Raw genomic sequence first — 18,242 nt, 5'->3', positions numbered from 1 at the left:
AGCTCCTCCCTAGTGACTGAGCTCCTCACCCTATCTCTAAGGGTGCGCCCCCCCCACTCTACGGAGGAACCTCATTTCAGCCGCTTGTGTCCGGGATCCTATCCTTTCGGTCATTACCCAAAGCTCATGACCATAGGTGAGAGAAGGAACGTACTGTAGATTGACTGGTAAATCAAGAACTTCGTCTTGCGACTCAGCTCCTTCTTCACCACGACAGACCTATACAGCGACTGCATCACTGCAGAAGCTGCACCGATCCGTCTGTCAATCTCACGCTCTATCCTTCCCTCACTCTTGAGCAAGACCCCAAGGTACTTAAACTCCTCCACTTTGGGCAAAGACTCTCCACCGACCTGAAGAGGGCACACCACCCTTTTCCAGTCGAGAATCATGGCTTAGGATTTAGAGGTGCTGAGCTTCATCCCACTCGTGTCACACTCAGCTACAAACCGTCAAACTTGGAACAGGTCTGACTTACTGCCGGCAATGCAGACCAAGCTCTGGCTTCGGTCAGCCCTCAGCAAAGGGCCTCGAACCCCACAGTCCCAGAGCACTCCCCACAAGATACCACGAGGGACACAATTTCACCTGTTGTTTTCATCAAAAAAACAATGTATTGTTTACCCATGAGGCCTTGCCACAGGTTTCTTTTGTGCCCTGAGCAGTTGTTCCAAGAGTTTTGAGCCAGTCTCATTTTGACCTACAGCTGACTGACTGATCCATCAGTTCAAGTTGATGTTTTCCAGACTATGTTCACATCTGCAAACAGATAGAAAATACAGGCAACAATGAATTAGCAAATGTTAGCCTCCTCAGCGTTCATACCTCAGCGTTTTCACACCACCCATGTTAGTCTATGTAGAGCATGGACCATATTGAAGAATGTTGGGCTTGTCTCCAGAAGTAATGGATTACTCATGGTTCTTACCAGGGTTCTGTTTGGAAGAGTTCGGGGCAGAGGGTAGAACCTGCAGGTGTACGACAGACAGAATTAATTTTTATCCACATATATTCCACAGAGTGGAGTCAATGGTACACACTGTGATTCAAATCAAGTGGCTTCAGAATGAAGCCGTTTGTTTAAGTGGCTCTTGTGCTAATGAGTCAGCATTGAATACCTAATTAGCTTTGAAATCCACATCCAGTTAATGCTTCATTGTTATGCTGATTTCCTGTGACCACTGAGCCTCAGCGTGTCGTTTTTCTTCACTACACAACCCTCAGTCCTGATGTTCTCATTGTGAACCATGCTCGTAGCATGAATCAATGGGAGCTGATGCTGTCCAGACTGAACAACCACAACTTTTAACACATTTTGGATTCTTTGCTTCAGAATTTGTGCAGATGTGTTCGTGACAATGTCTCTCATAACACCAGAATGATATTTATATTGTTATTTATGGATTGATTTTTGGACACACAAATTACTGCGTGGTTGGCATAAAATTAGAATTATATATGCCTCCCTCTGGACCAATATTAATAAGTTATGATCTGATACTTTAATCACACTATGGTTTCATTTAGCATTTTACAGATTTCCTCTGCTGTTGGTTACAGTGTCCTAGTTGGACTTTATAGGTTTTATCTTCAACACTGGATAAACTGTCACTGGGTGTGCTGTCCAGTTGCTTAATGTTTCATGTATAATAAATAATTCTGCTGGAGGTTTGTCTGCTCTGAGAAAAGCACCACACCTCTTACTGTCACTGGGGTTATCTCACGTTGGGCTGGGAGAATACAGATTTACCACTAGGAGAACCACTTTGATTATAGTAGTTTGTGTTATTGGCCTCCTGTAAGTTCACTCATATGAGTTCATATCAATGGACTTCACCTATTATCACAAATTAACATAACTAACCTTTTAAAGATGCATGGATTGGTTTGTGTTTGGATTAGCCAGCTAGCATCAACAAATACATTTTTTACAAGTGAAATCTTGGTGTGTGTTTTCTCCAGTCTGTGCCAGAGTGTGTATACTGGATTAAAGTTGTTTCTCTAGTAAACTGACTTCACTTGAATGAATCTTTAAGCAGTTGTCGTCTTTATGAAAGAATGAGTCCATTTTTCATCAGAATTATTTCATTCCAAAAAAGTGAAAAGTTGTTTGGTGAATTCTTTTCATTTTCTGCTCCTGGCTGAGGTTTCACAGCCTTTTCTATCAGTGTTGATGAAGTAGGGTTGAGGCTACTGCTGGTGGAACACAGACTATTAAATGTATCTGCAGCCGAGGTACGAAGCCGTCCCATTCATTCTCCTGAGTGACTCTGCAGTCTCCTGGAGCCATAACCGTTGGGACCCCAGCCAGTTTAGTCATTTATATGACAACGCTTCCTATTCTTTAGAATATCAATCAGAGTGAATGTCCAGCTGGACCAATCAGGAGCTGAAAGGAGCTGAATCACTAACTGGCCAGAACATTTCCTCCTTCAAGAAGTCTGCTGGACCTCGGAGAGCTCCATCACTCTGGGAGTAGGCGTCTGCCTTAGAGATGTGGACACACCAGTGACAACTTGTGAATCATTAAGAAGGATCACAATAGACAAGGACTCTGTGGAGCTGTGTACACACTATTTATATTTTCTGTGTTATCTATTGTCTCTAAATAATTAAAATCAGTTCCTCATCAGCTGACAAAGGCAGGAAATGTTGCCTATGTTCAATAATGAACTAGTTTGGCTTCAAAGACTTTTATAGTTTCATAATGACAGGAAAACAAGATGTGATTTGTTCTGTATTGTATACAAATGAAGTATTGTATAAAGTGAAGTCTGCTTTAACCACTAAGGGTTGAACCAAGGAACTTTCACTTTTGTGAGACTATATTTATGTTTGCGCAAAACTCAACCAAATATTTGAGGAAGGTATATAAAATCTTAATAAAAGAGAATGCCCTACACCCATTGACTCACACGTGATTGAAACCTGCACAGAGATATACTGTAATTTACTGAACATCAGTTCTGTAAATATATTCAAATACTGAATTAGATGCAAATCGGATGCTGTTGATGTTGCAAAAGTGATGAAGGTGAAGTCTGCTATAATATGTCCGGAAAGAAAAATAAACTGAATAAATAAAGTAATGAGCTCAACAAAACCTTGTCAGTAAAATCCATTTGAAAATCCATTTTGAACGGTGCACCATGGTGAATGCCGATGCAAATGAACTGAGTTTATTGGAGGTTTGCTTCTCCTGCGGTTTGTCTGTTTCAGTTAATACAACATCCAACATGAACAAAGTCCCCGTCATGAGTATTTCCAGCAGGTATGGTGCTTTTCCAGTGTTGTGTTGATTGTGTAGAGATTGACCCTCTGTTGTTTCAGTCATGCTGAGTTAAAATATCATACTGACCCGTCCTTTCGAGTCGTTTTCTGTCGTGGTGATGCAGCTATTTAAGTGTGACTCTCTGGGATTGGATGTGGCTGTTTGGATGTTTTATTCCATTGTTTATTATTAATTAAGACTTATCCAAAGTACTTTAAGGCTGATTTTTAAAGTTTTTTAAGAGCCACAGCAACAACCGCAAATTCCTTTTCATATTTTATTTTTCTGCTGCACTTAATGAGAGTGAGCTGCAGTGGAAAGTCACATTGGCTTTGTCATTGGGCCAGCATGGACTCAAGGATATGAGACACTACGCTGGTATGTGCCAATGAATGACATTTCACTTTTTCCTTAGGGTACCTTGAGAAGTACACTTAAACTCAGAGAGTATCTGTGTATGAATGCCAAAATCACTCATGCCCATAACATAACAGCTGGGGCTTTAGGACGTTTCCCCCTCAAAGACTTTCAGGGTAAAAAATGAGGGTGTGTAATAGAAGCAGTTCAAACGTGGACTTATTGGAACATCGGAAAACTTCCAACAAACACTTAGTCACCCGACAGGAATACGACTGTTTGAGGTGTAGGCTGAGAGCTGTGAGTTAGGCTCTACAGAATTAACATCAGTCAGAATTAAGTTCTCTTAAAAGGCTTTTTTGGTTTTTCCTTCTGCAACTTTCCTCTGGTCAATGCTGTAGAACAGTTGCTTTGTATAATAACTGAGTTGGGTAGATTTCCTGTGATGTGCTGTGATGATGCAATAGCAGTTGAACATGTGGCGTCGCTATGCTACTTTTGTTTTGTAATGCTTCATGTTCTGCTTAATGTTGGTGGCCACCTGTGCCTCGCCCTGGTGCATAAAATCCATCCGCCACGCCAGGAAAGTTGTTAAAATACATCTGTGGTTTTTTGTTTTTTTTTGTCAGTATTGGTTTTGCTCATTTCAACATGACATTAAATCTTTTTAAAATGTCGTGACACTAAAATCAATGTTGATGTCATCTGTGTGGCTCTGCTGCAGGAGATGGAGGAGATGGACTCTAAATGAATCCTGATGCTGATATCACAACTGAAACTGTCAGCAAAGCTTCAAAAAAACAAGCTGCAGTGTCGAAGGAGGCACACCCACTCTTACGTTTACGCCTTCCATCCACACGACAACGCAGATATCCGGAACGAAAACGCAACTTTTTAAAAAACGCTGGGTCCGCGTTGTCGTGTGGACGGCGTAAACCCCGGGACTTTTTAAAAACGCTGACGTCTTGCATGCGACGAAAACCGCTGTGACGTCATATTTATGGGCCCGTGTGTTGTGACAACAAAACACGGAGGATTCCTAATGGATAAAATATGACTCAACACTGCCACTACATGGTTTGGCATGCTTATAGCCGTCTTCGAAAACGCACTGGTGCATTTACGCGTGGACGGACATTTTTTTAAAAACGCTGTTGTGTGGACGCGAATCGTTTTGATGCGTTTTTAAAAAGTTGCGTTTTTAAAAAACTCCGTCATCGTGTGGACGGGGCCTTAGTGTGTGTGTGAATGTGTGTGTGTGTGTGTGTGTGTGTGTGTGTGTGTGTGTGTGTGTGTGTGTGTGTGTGTGTGTGTGTGTGTGTGTGTCCATGCCCATGAAGCAGGAAGAGTCACCCCCCTCCCCCGTACCATCATTTCTCCTTTATTTAAGAAGAAGAAGTTGGAGAGGAAGAGTCAAACTGTATTGATCCCTTTAGAAGAAATTATTTGTCATTTCTACTTATATTTTTTTGTTGCCATAATACAACACCATGGCTGAAGGTTCACGGATGGTTTACATGTAATAAACTAACAGATGCTAAAACGCATTATTATCGCTAGTGGATTTATTCAGGAATTTGTTTCGCTGTTGGCCGCACTTCATGAGTCCTTTCCTGGAGCTTTTTAATATTAATGGAAAGAAAGGACAGTAACCTAATCTGTATTTTCTCCTTATTCTTCTATTGTTTACAGTAAAACTTTTTTCAGTGTTCAGTACCATTTAGCAGTGCTGGTTTTTGTTTCCATGGTTACAGGTTGAACTGAAGCTCATTTGTCTCAGATAAAGGTTTCCAAGACATTACTCAAAAACTTAAATATTTTTCACATGGCTTTCTAACACATCTTCCTTGAGGTGAGGATGTTGTTTTTATATCCTGTGAAGCGGTAATGTGTTATTATTGTCAGTGTTTGTGTGTCCGTTTGTTCGTTCGTCCGTTTGTCCATGTCTCAGAAACCGGATAAGAAAAAAAGACTAAACAAAAGGCGTTATATTCAAGGAGGCAAGGAAATGAAAATTAATCACAACCTTGACCTTGAAAAACTAGGTCAAGGTCAAATTTCACTTTTGTTCCTTTTTAGGTAAATATCTCTGAAACCTGATGAGATATAATTACAAAACAAAAAGAAACATTTTCAGGGAGCCAGAGGCACAAAAATGGGTAGGTCAGGGTAAACATGGGATGTTGGGGTCTCTGACTGCCTTGTTTATCCATTTGAACTTGTCCTGTCAGGGAAATAAGAGCAACACAACATCTGGGCAATAAGTGAATAAGGTTCTGTCAAGTTTTAGTGAATCTGAGTCTAGTTCCAAATCAACATGCTGTTTTCAGTCTAGGTTTACCTAAACCACGGAGATATAGGCCCCGTCCACACGATGACAGATTTTTTGAAAACAAAACTTTTCTGCTGCTTTTACGCCTTCCGTCCACACAACGCAGATATCCGGAACGAAAACGCAACTTTTTAAAAATGCTGACTGAGGTGGATTTTTAAAAAAATGCTGGGTCTGCTTGTCGTGTGGATGGCCTATCCGCGACTTTTTAAAAACGCTGACGTCTTGCCTGCGACGAAAACCGCTGTGACGTCATATTTACGTGCCCATGTGTTGAGACAACAAAACACGGAGGATTCCTATTGGATAAAATTTGACTCAATACTGCCACCACATGGTTTTGGCATGCTTATAGTCGTCTTCGAAAACGCACTGGTGCGTTTACGTGTGGATGGAGATTTTTTTAAAAACGCTCTCGTGTGGACAGGAATCATTTTCGATGCGTTTTTAAAAAGTTCCGTTTAAAAAAAAATCTGTCATCGTGTGGACGGGGCCTTAGTGTTGTTGAGATGGTGATGAGCTTCAACACCTCTTTAGTCACAGCTCTGTCACGTTCTTCAAGCTTGTCCTGAATCAGTGTCCCCGTGCTGTGAGGGTGTTGTCATGTTGGCGCCTCAGTGGGTGGTAACCGGTGCTTCTGCTGCAGGAACACATTGGAATACTAATGCTGAATCACACTAAGCATTTTAGCAAATCCAAACCGAATAAAATATACATTTTTCTGCTGCACTTCTTGTTACTTTGTGGCAAAGCGGTCGTTGCTTTGCTGCAGGGCACAGAGTCTGACAGCTCTGATGTCAACAGCTTCATGGTTTCTTCCCTTAACATGAGGGATGAGCGATAAATATTTAAGCATGACTTATCCTCTTTTATCATGAGCACCTCCTGCAAATGCAACATTTGACAGTCACTTCCTTGACTCCGGTGAAATGTAATCCTGCTTTGGAACGTTTAAGGTGGTCAGTTGTGTTCAGTCGGCCAATCTCTAACAGCTGAGTGGGTGACTAACAGTCTGAGACAGTGAACGTAAGACTGCGTAACAACACTGAAAACAAAGCTTAACCAATAGTGGACATGCAGATTTAACCTGTGTATAATTAATAATATACAAATTACATAAACAATGATTAAGAATGAAAAGAAATGCAAAAGTCACGAGAACACACAAGCTACGTCTTTACTCCACCAACGAGAACGAGATCCGGTCTCACTGATGTTGTATCCATCCGCCAACACGTGGTAAAGAATGAGATCCGGTCTCACTGATGTTGTAACCATCCGCCAACACGTGGTAAAGAACGAGATCTGTTCTCACTGATGTTGTATTCATCCGCCAACACGTGGTAAAGAACGAGATCCGGTCTCACTGATGTTGTATCCATCCACCAACACGTGGGAAAGTACAAGATGCGGTCTGACTGATGTTGTATCCATCCACCAACACGCGGAAAAGAACGAGATCCGGTGAAGCAGCTCGTATCTCGAGGTATTACTGTACTATTTTTCAGTCCTGGCGCCTCCTCAGCTGACCAATCACGTGACTCATTCAGCACACAGAATTGTTGCTGCTCCTCTGTCTACTGTTTTGTTATGCTAATGCCACATTTGAACATCTTCAACCTAAAAGTTAACACATCCACAGTCTTGATTCTCTTGCACTTATTAGAAATGTATAAAAGATGATCAGTTATATACAGAAAGCAGAGAATCATGGAGCCGACAGCGTAAGCTGTAGAGATGTAGAGGAGCAGATTTCCAACAGCAGACTATCAACACACTTTTATAACTACGTATTCAGATAATGTAGACCACCTCCTCATGTCAGAGGGTGAAACACTCACATCTCTTCCATGAGGTCAATGGCAATCTATTTAAAGTAAAGGTCACGCAATGAGTTTTAATTGGACGTAAGATGCAGAAATCTTATGTAAAAATGTAAAATGTGTCAAAGCCCTTAAATTAATCCAGTCTCTGTTATTGGATGAAGCGTTCATAGACTTAATGTCATGCTGGATCTGTTCCTTCATCAAGAAGGAAGCCTCTTATGTCTGAGGAGGTTTGCCGACCTGGTGTCCCTTTCGTCCATCCCAGCGATGTTTGGCCACACATCCTTCTAGACACTCATCAAGAATTGATGCCCTGCTACGTGATCAGTCCTAAACGCTGCTATTTGTTATTCGGATGTTTCTTTGGCGTTCCAGAAAACATCTGCTGTCAGGGACGACATGCTGGTGATGAGTGGGACGTTCTGTCAGCTTGGCTGCCTCATTATAAAACTCTCATTTCTTCTTCTCTCCTCCTTGTTTTCTTGTGTATTTCCCTGGCCTGTTTCAGAATCCACTGCTCACACAGAGTTTCTGTTTGCAAATGTTTACATGGACAGAAGACAAAATTCTGAAGACTGCTAAATATGTAGGATGTAGTAACGTCTGCGAGTGTCATATAGGTTCCTATATGAAAATTCATCAGTTTTCAATAACAGATCCAGTTTTGATCACAGATTCAGTCCATTCCACCGACCCATCTTACCAACACATTGGTGTCAGTGCCTGTTGCCATACTGTGTCCCAATACATATGGACTCCTACTGATGCAGATTTTAATGTGATCTGGATCATGATCTTGATCTTAATCTAGACTGTGGTAATACATGAGGAGTTGTCCACACAGAGAGTGTTCTTTTCATTTCTCATTATTTATTTCAATATCAATTGTGAGCAGTTAATAGTCTTGTGCTGCAGGTCGGCCCAGTCACCTGTATCACTACTAACACCATCGTGGTGTGTAGAACTTATAAGACTGGCTTTAAAATCACACAGTTAAAGCCTGTGTTGACTGTAGTGTAGATAGATGAATTTATGTGAATGTGACAATAACAAAGTCATCACCACGACTGTCGTCCACCGGTGTCCAGGAAGTTTCCACACTGCACAATGTGAAATGCTGAAACATGAGCCACGTTGAAGCACAGGGTGAAAGAGGATTCCTTCTTGTGTATTAAAGTAATTAGAAGTCCTTCCTGCAGGGGAGGCCGACCCTAAATATTTAATTTGGAGGGAGTTGTGGCAAAACATGTCATGCAACCTGCATCTTTTGTGTCCAGCATACACACGTCATGGTGGAGGAGCAGCCATTGACGTGCTCGGTGGTGGAAAATTGGTGTGAAGTCTCTGGGTAGGGGACAATCTGAAGCATGTCTGCACAAATGTAGGGAAACTCGTGTGTTTGTGCGTGTGCGTGCGTGTGTGTGTGTGTGTGCAGCATCACCTCTAAAGACTGAAGCTGTTTTGAACATAGAACAGAGAGCTACCATTAGAGACTGTCATCCAAACGTCTGTAGGGACAGAAAACACCCCAGCTGACAGGGACCTGAAAACAGGCAGGGTTTGGGGCAGAAGCAGCTTCACACTGAACACTGCTGTTCGCAGATGAGTTGTTTCTTCCTTTCAAACTCACTTTCGCCGTCTCCCTTTTCGGTTTTGACAGATATGTGTCACAAAGATGTCCACACGCAGCTGCCAGGGAACGGACTCGGTCATCAAGCCCCTGGACACCATCCCTGAGGACAAGAAGGTGAGAGTGCAGCGCACCCAGAGTGGCTTCGACCCGTTTGAGAAGCCCACCAGCCAGGTGAAGAGGGTCCACTCTGAGAACAATGCCTGCATCAACGCCAAGAGCTCATCCACCGGCAAGGAGTCGCCCAAACTACGTCGGCACTCCAGTCCTAGTTCTGTGAGTACGCTGGGGGGCCATCCATTGTTAGCATTGCGTTATGTAGGTAGAAACTGCAAACATCATTATTCTCTGTATGTTTGAACACATGACTATTTTTTATATAATATAAATGGAACAGAAAAAACTAAACCTGAGCAGAAACTGTCCTGGTTACATCATTACACGCAGAGAAGAAGACATGTGTTTCAGCTTCAATGACTCTTGACTGTCATTGGCTGGAACTCAACAAGGGCTGGACTGCATCGTGTTTCACCGAGATGAGTCATTAAGTAGACAAAACTGTTTAACTAGTCAAACTAGTCTAGATAGAATTAAATGTTTCTTAAGTCATTCTATGAACGCTGAATCAAACAAAGGTCATCTGATGTTGTAATATCCTTCAAGACCCTTCATAAAAAAATGGTAGAGCGGACTAGTCAGGATGGGACAAGGCCTTCCTTTCTTTGGTGAGCTTAATTAATGTTGAAGCTGGAAGAGTGATAACCTTCGGACTCATCCGACAAACATGTCCATGAACACAATAAATACATTTTGTAGAAAACTGAGCATTAAATGGCACAATTGCTTCCAATGGTTCATATAAACTGTATGCAAAGTTTGGTGATGCCAGAATGTGTAGTTTGGCAATCCAGATTGATGTTAATCTCAAATCCACACTGAGCTAGAGCTTGATGGCCACTAGCTTAGCATAAAGAAGTGGATCAAGGGAAGTGATTATCCTGACTGTCTGCATCCATAGAAGCTGCAGTCTTTGATGTATTACATCCTGCTTCAAAGCGGTGATATACTGTAATTGTCAGTGTCCGTGTGTTTGTCCGTTCGTCCACCAATATATCTTCACAACTATTGCAGATAAAAAGATGAAACAAAAAACACATTACTCGGGCAGCAAAGGAGATAAAATGAGATGATGACCTTGACCTTGAGAAAAACTAGGTCAAGGTCAAATTTTAACTTTTGTACACTCAGGAACCAGATAAGATAGATCAATGCACCATTGATCAAAGCTAGTGCTTTGATCAGTAACAGTAGGTCAGACCACCAGCTTTGATCTTTGACCTATGCAAATAGGTCAGGGTAAAAATTTGAATTCAGGGGTGTCGCGGGATGTTGCTGTCTGTGACTGCCTTGGTTCTTGTTGTCAACTGTTTTTTCCTGTAGTCCTGGACTGTGTTGGGTTGGACCAGAAAACAAAGGTCATAGTTGGGTCTCCATACAGAGAGAAAGAACCTCATGGTGACACCAGCACCAGCTGCTGTTCACCACAGATTAGTCCTAGAACACATCTCATGCAGTAGTTGGACGGAGACCACAGGAAGCCTGTCAGCCGTAAGTCTACCCTCATGCATGAGGGAACAGTGTGTGAGGAGACCAACAGTAGTTCTACCAGTGATAGCATGGATGAGCATGGATGTTCAGCTCATAATTTAGCTGTCTTTAGAGATGTTTGGTGTTAAATGGTGTCTTTTAAACCAATCACAACTCAACACAGCTTAGGATTAACATAGAACTGCACACCAACTCATGACTGCACACCAACTTCCAGCTCCAACCTCTTCATAAAGTTTGTAGACTTTGGTGGGTCTCATCAAGAACAGCGATGAGACAGCCTACAGAAATGAGGTGAGCCTCCTGGCTATGTGGTGCAAGGAAAACAATCTCCATCTGAATGCGGAGAAGACAAAGGAGATTTTTGTCGACTTCAAGAGAACATGCACTCAGCATGCTCCACTAACCATCGACGGTGCTGCAGTGGAATGGGTCAGCAGCACCAAGTTCCTGGGTGTGCACATCTCCGAGGACCTATCCTGGGGCCGCAACACCACATCGCTGGCCAAAAAAGCCCAATGGCGCCTCTACTTCCTCCACAAACTGAGGAGAGCAAAAGCCCCAACCCCATCATGCTCACCTTCTACGGAGGCACCATCAAGAACATCCTGACCAGCTGCATCACCGTGTGGTATGGCGCCTGCACCGTTTCCTGCCGTGAGACCCTGCAGTGCATCGTGAGAGCAGCTGAAAACATCACTGGTGTCTCTCTCCCTTCCCTCACAGACATTTATAACACCCGCCTCACCCGCAAAGCCATCAGCTATGCAGGTGATCCAACCCCCCCCCCCCTCTTACAGCCTTTTCAGCCTGCTTCCATCAGGGAGGAGACTGCAGAGTCTGCGGGCCAGACCCAGCAGGCTCAAGGACAGTTTCACCAGGCGGTCAGGAGGCTCAACTCCCTCCCTGCTCTGCCCCCTGCCACAACCCTGAACTCTACTCTCACTCTGCCCTGCCCTCCCCCCAGCACCTGACTACCTATCTCTCTCCCCCCCAATCAACTCAGGGACTGCGCACACGTCACTTCCCCTGCGGGATAAAAAGAGTGTATAGAGAGGTTAACCATCCCTTGTGTTTCATCTCATACTTTGTGCTGTACTGTCTGATGTACTGTCTGTGTTGTACTGCCTGTTGTACTGTCTGTGTTGTACTGCCTGTTGTACTGCCTGTGTTGTACTGCCTGTTGTACTGCCTGTTTACCGTGGGTCAGAGAGGACTGCAATTCCATCTGTACTGTATGTCATGCATATATGGTACACTTGACAATAAAGCTGACTTTGACTTTGACAATCACATTCAACAAGATGAAAAGAAAGTAGTGGGCCTTCACTCTAAATGAATTACCTTTGCTTTTATTATATTTACTGTCAGGTAGTGGAAGTAGTAAACCCTTTAGTGTCAGTAAATATACTGGACTGGATCTAGAATCACTGATAGTACTACAGCTTTTCAGATCATGTCATGTATTTTTCAGTGTGTTTCTGGCAGCCAGGCTCCTTTTCTGTTCTCCATCTGACACGGATATCCACCTTTATTTCTTCCACACCTATAATTGAAGCCAACCACATTTTGATAATGATGCAAATCAAATTTTAAGGTATTAGATATACATGGTTCCTTTTTTAATTTAGCTCCAAATGTGAAACACCTAATGAATGTTCACACAAATCTGATTTAATAACTGTAATACGAGGCTTGACTGATTGTCTGCCAGCAACGCTGCAAGACATTAATGAATTGTTTCAGCAATGATTATGAAAATGTGTAAATTGCTTCTTCCAGCGTTCAGAAGCCTTAGCAGCCTTCACTTACAAACTCACACAGAAGACTTGACTTCCAGTTGCCGGCGTCAGTTTGGACTCACTTATCTGTTGGTAAAATACCTGAATTTGCTTCCCTACTGCGAAATCAAATTTTGTACAACTTAAAAATGTTTTTTTATTCTCAGGTATTCATTACTCCTCTGATTAAAATGAGAACGGTCCCCTGCAGCAGATCACATCAGCGGGAGCTAAGAAATGTCCTTAAAGTCTTCTAAGAGTTTACCGCCTGCAACCAAAGACTAAATATCGTTTTAGAACCACCAGTGAAACGTGTTTCATGTGTGGTGCAGCGATACTCTTGAGAAATTGTCTGCTTGAACTTCTACAGCGTCAATTTAGTGTCAGATACGTTTACTGATGGTTTCAGTTCTCCACGTGTGTCTGATGTTTTCCTGGCTGGCAGGTTGTAGTAGCAGATTTTCTTGTTGTTCATACCTGTAAAATATTCTGGCTAAACTGAATTACATTTTTCAAACACACATAAAGGACTCACACACATGCAAATAGAGAGAATGTGGAGAGATGAAGTGAATGGCAGGCTGCTGGGGCTAGTTTAGTGAAGTACAGGGCCCAAGGCAGGGTCCAGGAGGTACTCCCTCTGGCTCCACATCACACCTCTCCAATGAGACAGACAGGGGCCTCCACATTTTAATATCTCATAGACTTGTGTGATATCGTCCAAGAGATTTCCTTCTGGGTTGCTGAATTTATTTTTTTCATTCTACCTTTACATATTTCTTTCTTTTGTTCTCAGCCAACAAGCCCCAAGTTTGGGAAAGCAGATTCCTATGAGAAGCTGGAGAAACTGGGGGAGGGTTCATACGCCACCGTTTACAAAGGAAAGAGCAAGTAAGTCATACAACACATCAAATCCGTTCACACCTCCTCACAGCCAATAATAGCCCTCATGCAGGCTCTGAAAATTCATTTAGCTACAGGAGCAGCTCTCTGACTGACGGCTTCACCAAACAGAACAGTTACAGTTACACAGTCGTTTTTCATTCAAACATCATTCTTTTTTTTTTAACTTAGGCCCCGTCCACACGATGACGGATTTTTTTTGAAAACGCAACTTTTTGGAAACGCAAGGAAAACGATTCGCGTCCACACGACAGCGTTTTCAAAAAAATCTCCGTGAACGCATCAGTGTTTTCGAAGATGGCTATAAGCATGCCAAACCATGTGGTGGCAGTATTGAGTCAAATTTTATCAGGTAGGAATCCTCCGTGTTTTTTTGTTACAAAATGCCTGCCAGAATGCTGCCATCAACAAGGTTCGTACATCCAGCATGTTTGTACACACGGGCCCATAAATATGACGTCACAGCGGTTTTCATCGCAGGCAAGACGTCAGCGTTTTTAAAAAGTTGCGGATACACCGTCCACACGACAACGCAGACCCAGCGTTTAAAAAAAAATCCATCTAGGCCAGCATGTTCAAAAAGTTGCGTTTTCTTTCTGGATATCTGCGTTGTCATGTGGACGGAAGGCGTAAACGCAACAAAAAAGTTGCGTTTTCAAAAAGTTCCGGCATCGTGTGGACGGGGGCCTTAGTTTTTATTCAACAATTAAACCAAGGATAGGGAGATGCACACACAAATGATAATACAAATAAAACATAACAGTTACCATAATAACATTTAATTACATAAAAATAATAATTTTTAAAAAATGAAAATGTATTTTTATATATATAAAGGGGTACCTCTACTTATGAAATTAATTGGTTCTGGAAGAAATTTCGTAAGTAGAGACGCGTTTCCCATGCAAATGCCCTAATCCGTTCCAAGCCCCCAAAAATTCAGACATAAATGTTTTATAAAGCATAAAAATGCATCAAAACATGTAACAAATACATGTTACAATTACAGTATATACAGTATATATACAGCACTATAAGGCGCACTGGACAAAAGGTGCACCCTCAATAATGTGTTTGTTTTATAATTTATTTCATATATAAGGCGCACCGGATTATCAGGCGCACACAATAAAAAATAAATAAAATTTATTTGATAAACTGCAGTGGCTGTAGTTGCGCAATCCGTCCACTAGATAGACCCGCGCTGCTCAGGCAGTCATGATTGCATTCATGACTTCCCGATTATCTTTGAATGGCTCCTATTGTTATATCAATAAGCCATTCTGAGCCTCATCAAGGAAACCTGATCACTTGATCACTTTGCCATCTTAGAAAGAAGTCAACACGCATATTAAAAAACCTGACATTAAAAACTGGTTAAATTCATCACGAGTGCAGTCAGTGCGAACAGAGCAGTTTATTTCCTGACTGAAGTTTGAAGCAGATATTTAAGCTCTGACGTTCGTCTTCGTGTATTAATTAAATATTGTTTCGATCCATCGGTAGTCCAGTCGGAGGTGAGGTGCAGCTATTTGCTGCTGTGTGTCCTAAACAATTTTTAAACTAGTTTTTAATGTCAGGCTGCTAATTTACTGGCAAATATGACACTGTTTTACTCCTAGAACTGACTTTAACGTCGGTGTCTCACCGCCGTGAATCTCACAGCACGTCACTACAGACAGAATACACAAGCCTGAATGCGCCCCTCCGCTGCCCGCCCAGAGCTATCAACTACATTTGGAAATCAATTGCAGCACACCCGTTGGCACCTTTGTCTAGCAGTGACTCCACTGTTGAAATTTCAGAAAAGGCTGGAAGTTCAGCTTTGAGGGTCTTTATTCACCTTTATGCCAGTTTCTCCGTGTGTTTCCACAGACTAATAGAATGGACCGTCACTATATTCCAGATGACAGCACAATGGCATTTTGAAGACCAATTAAGTTTAAAGTGGGTTATTTCCGATGCCAAATAGTTAGGAAATACTGAGATCAGTCAGTCAGTCAAACTTTATTACTAGAATTGTTGAAAGTTCCTTATGTTTTTCTACGTAATCACCGGTGCTCCTACAGTCTGCTCTACCGTCTGAGAGCTGCTCAGTCAGAGCCGGGACTTCGGTGACGCCCCTTGACTACCGTTGTTAGGGGAAGAAAATAAGAGAAGAGATAACAGAAAATGGAGAAACGTAGCAACAATCTGGGTCGGAGATCGGCTAGGTTAACCGGCAGCTGAGGAGAAGTTATGATGCAAACTTCAAGATGATGGTGATAAATGAGGCAGAGTCCTCAAACAATTGCAGTGTGATTGAATATATTGAAGATATTGTTGTAATCATTTGTTTCAGATGTACTATAATTACTTTCTGTATAAAAATTAAATTTGGTGTTCAAAAAGTCTTTTTTTCTAACTAGAGTCTTGAAAAAGAGGGGGTAGCGTGATCACCTGCAGCCAGTGACGGCTGCAGGTGATCATCACGAATTGACACGAAGTGTCAAAAGGACACAGTGATTCGTGTATGTTCGGCAAAAACACCCGAGTGGGCTTACCTCACTCTCCTGTGTCGTGTCCATCTGTTGTCAGTCACCCTGTGCAGGTACGAAGTGACGTGCCACTGCAGCCTACGGGTCCCTCAATGGGCCAAATTTAAAATGCTTGCGCATTGACTTGCCACTCACGATTAATTGCGTTAATTTTTATAGCGTGTTAATTTGCAGCGTAATTAATTAATCTAATTAACGTGTTAAACTGACAGTCCTAGTATATATTCATGTACATTCATACATAGAGTTGTATAGCCTTCATAACTGGTGCCCATTTTCTGTTGTCAGTTGTAATTTTGCTGTAATTTTCTCCATAGTGTACACATTTTTGAGTCTCTCTCCATTGTGTTATTCTGGGGGGATGTTGGTCCAGCCAAGCTGCCGTCACACATTTTTTTTGCTACCAGGAGTAGTATCTTCAGTAAATAAATCAAATATTTATCTATCATACTAGTGGAGGGTATCTCTAAAATGACCAATGCTTGTTTTAAAATAATATTTATGCCCAAATATGTTTAATTTCCTCCTGAATATCATTCCAGAATGTTGAAAGTTTGGGGCAGTCTCAAAAGATATGTGTGTGGTCTCACACCTTTCCACATCCCCTCCAGCACAAATTAGATGCATTACTATATTTTGAAATTACTGCCTTAGTAATAAACACTATTTTCACTCGTTCTTCAGCTGCGGTCACCCCTGTGGCTGCAGGATGGATGCATTTATTCGTTGATTCGATAGTTATGATCCATTTTTGTTGTGTTTGGTTTCCATCTTGTCTTTTCTAATTAAAAAACAGAAACAGCTCACACTTATAAATGTATGGGGATGATCTACTGTTCTTAGCGACGCTGCTGGTGTGCTTCACTGGGCACAACCTCAGCTCTGATTGGTGGTCCTCATTCAGCCGTAATCCGGTGGTCTGTGTTCACTGATGCTAAATTACACGTCGTTCACTAACTCTCCTTGATGTTCTCGTGCTTCACTGATTTTAATAGATTTTTTTTTTAATCATTAGAATAACCGTACTTTGTCCTGTATGTTTTTGCCAGGGTGAATGGAAAACTGGTGGCTCTGAAGGTGATCCGTCTGCAGGAGGAGGAAGGGACGCCCTTCACTGCGATAAGAGAAGGTAAGAGGTCCAGAGGTGGCCTGAAGTTGAAACGTGATGCCCCATCTATCCCCGTTAGGTGATAGATGGGGCATTCAACAAGCTGGTGAACATCTGAAGAGGTTTCAGTTTTAAGTTTTGGTGAAAAGTTTTGTTCTTGTTTGTGTCAACATGTCCGAGCATTTTAAAACAAGATGTGATTTTTCCACAAATCCAACAAAATGTATTTATATCTAACTTAAAAAGACCTTAAGCACTGCTTTAACACATTTTTAAACTGTGATTTAATAAAAGTTAATTTTCAATTCCCACAAATGTGCAGAGTCAGATGTGTTCACCCATCAAACTGGAAAGTGTTAATGTGTTAATGTGATGCTAATACAGGCTTTGTTCTTGGACAGCGTGATTTAAACTCGTGTAACATTCTGTTTCCACACTGGACTCGTCCAGACGGCCCGTCATCTGTGTTCTCAAGAGCTTGTGAAGTTTCATTGGCTGCAGCACACATAATGTCCCAGTGTCAGCTTCACATTGATGTCCAATAAAATACCCAATATGTCTTAATGTTAACTTGTGTCAACGTGTATAATAAACCAATCTTATTCTGGGCTGTAAGTAAGACTTTCCAGAATTCATAGCAGCAGTGCGTTTGTATAGCTCGTGCTAAATGCAAAAAGTGTTCAGAAAAAACAATGAATATCTAAAACAAAAAGCCTTCTAAGCCTTTTTCAGCCTTTTATAAAATGTAAAATTGTAAAATAAGTTCTGCCAGTGCCGTCCCTCTCATGTGATAATACACAAACTTTTTGTGTTGTCAGTGTCTTCTAAGATAGATGACGGCTAAGATAGATGATGGCTGAGATATGAGCTACTCTTGAAAAACATGTTG

General features: G+C 41.9%; 1 protein-coding gene across 4 annotated transcripts in view; it reads left to right on the top strand.

Annotated features, from left to right (window-relative positions):
- Positions 1-18,242, top strand: part of cdk14 (cyclin dependent kinase 14) — a 212,768-nt gene that overhangs the window by 45,442 nt on the left and 149,084 nt on the right. For all 4 annotated transcript variants that reach the window (XM_068324827.1, XM_068324829.1, XM_068324828.1 and 1 more), the window contains 3 exons: positions 9,447-9,692; positions 13,602-13,696; positions 17,295-17,374. In XM_068324827.1, coding sequence (XP_068180928.1) covers positions 9,447-9,692; positions 13,602-13,696; positions 17,295-17,374 — 421 coding nt within the window. The remainder of the gene's footprint in view (positions 1-9,446; positions 9,693-13,601; positions 13,697-17,294; positions 17,375-18,242) is intronic.

This window comes from Antennarius striatus, chromosome 9 (assembly GCF_040054535.1).
Source record: "Antennarius striatus isolate MH-2024 chromosome 9, ASM4005453v1, whole genome shotgun sequence".
Taxonomy (NCBI): Eukaryota; Metazoa; Chordata; class Actinopteri; order Lophiiformes; family Antennariidae; genus Antennarius; species Antennarius striatus.
Note: the sequence above shows the minus strand (reverse complement) of the source record. Positions and strands in the feature narration are given on the sequence as shown.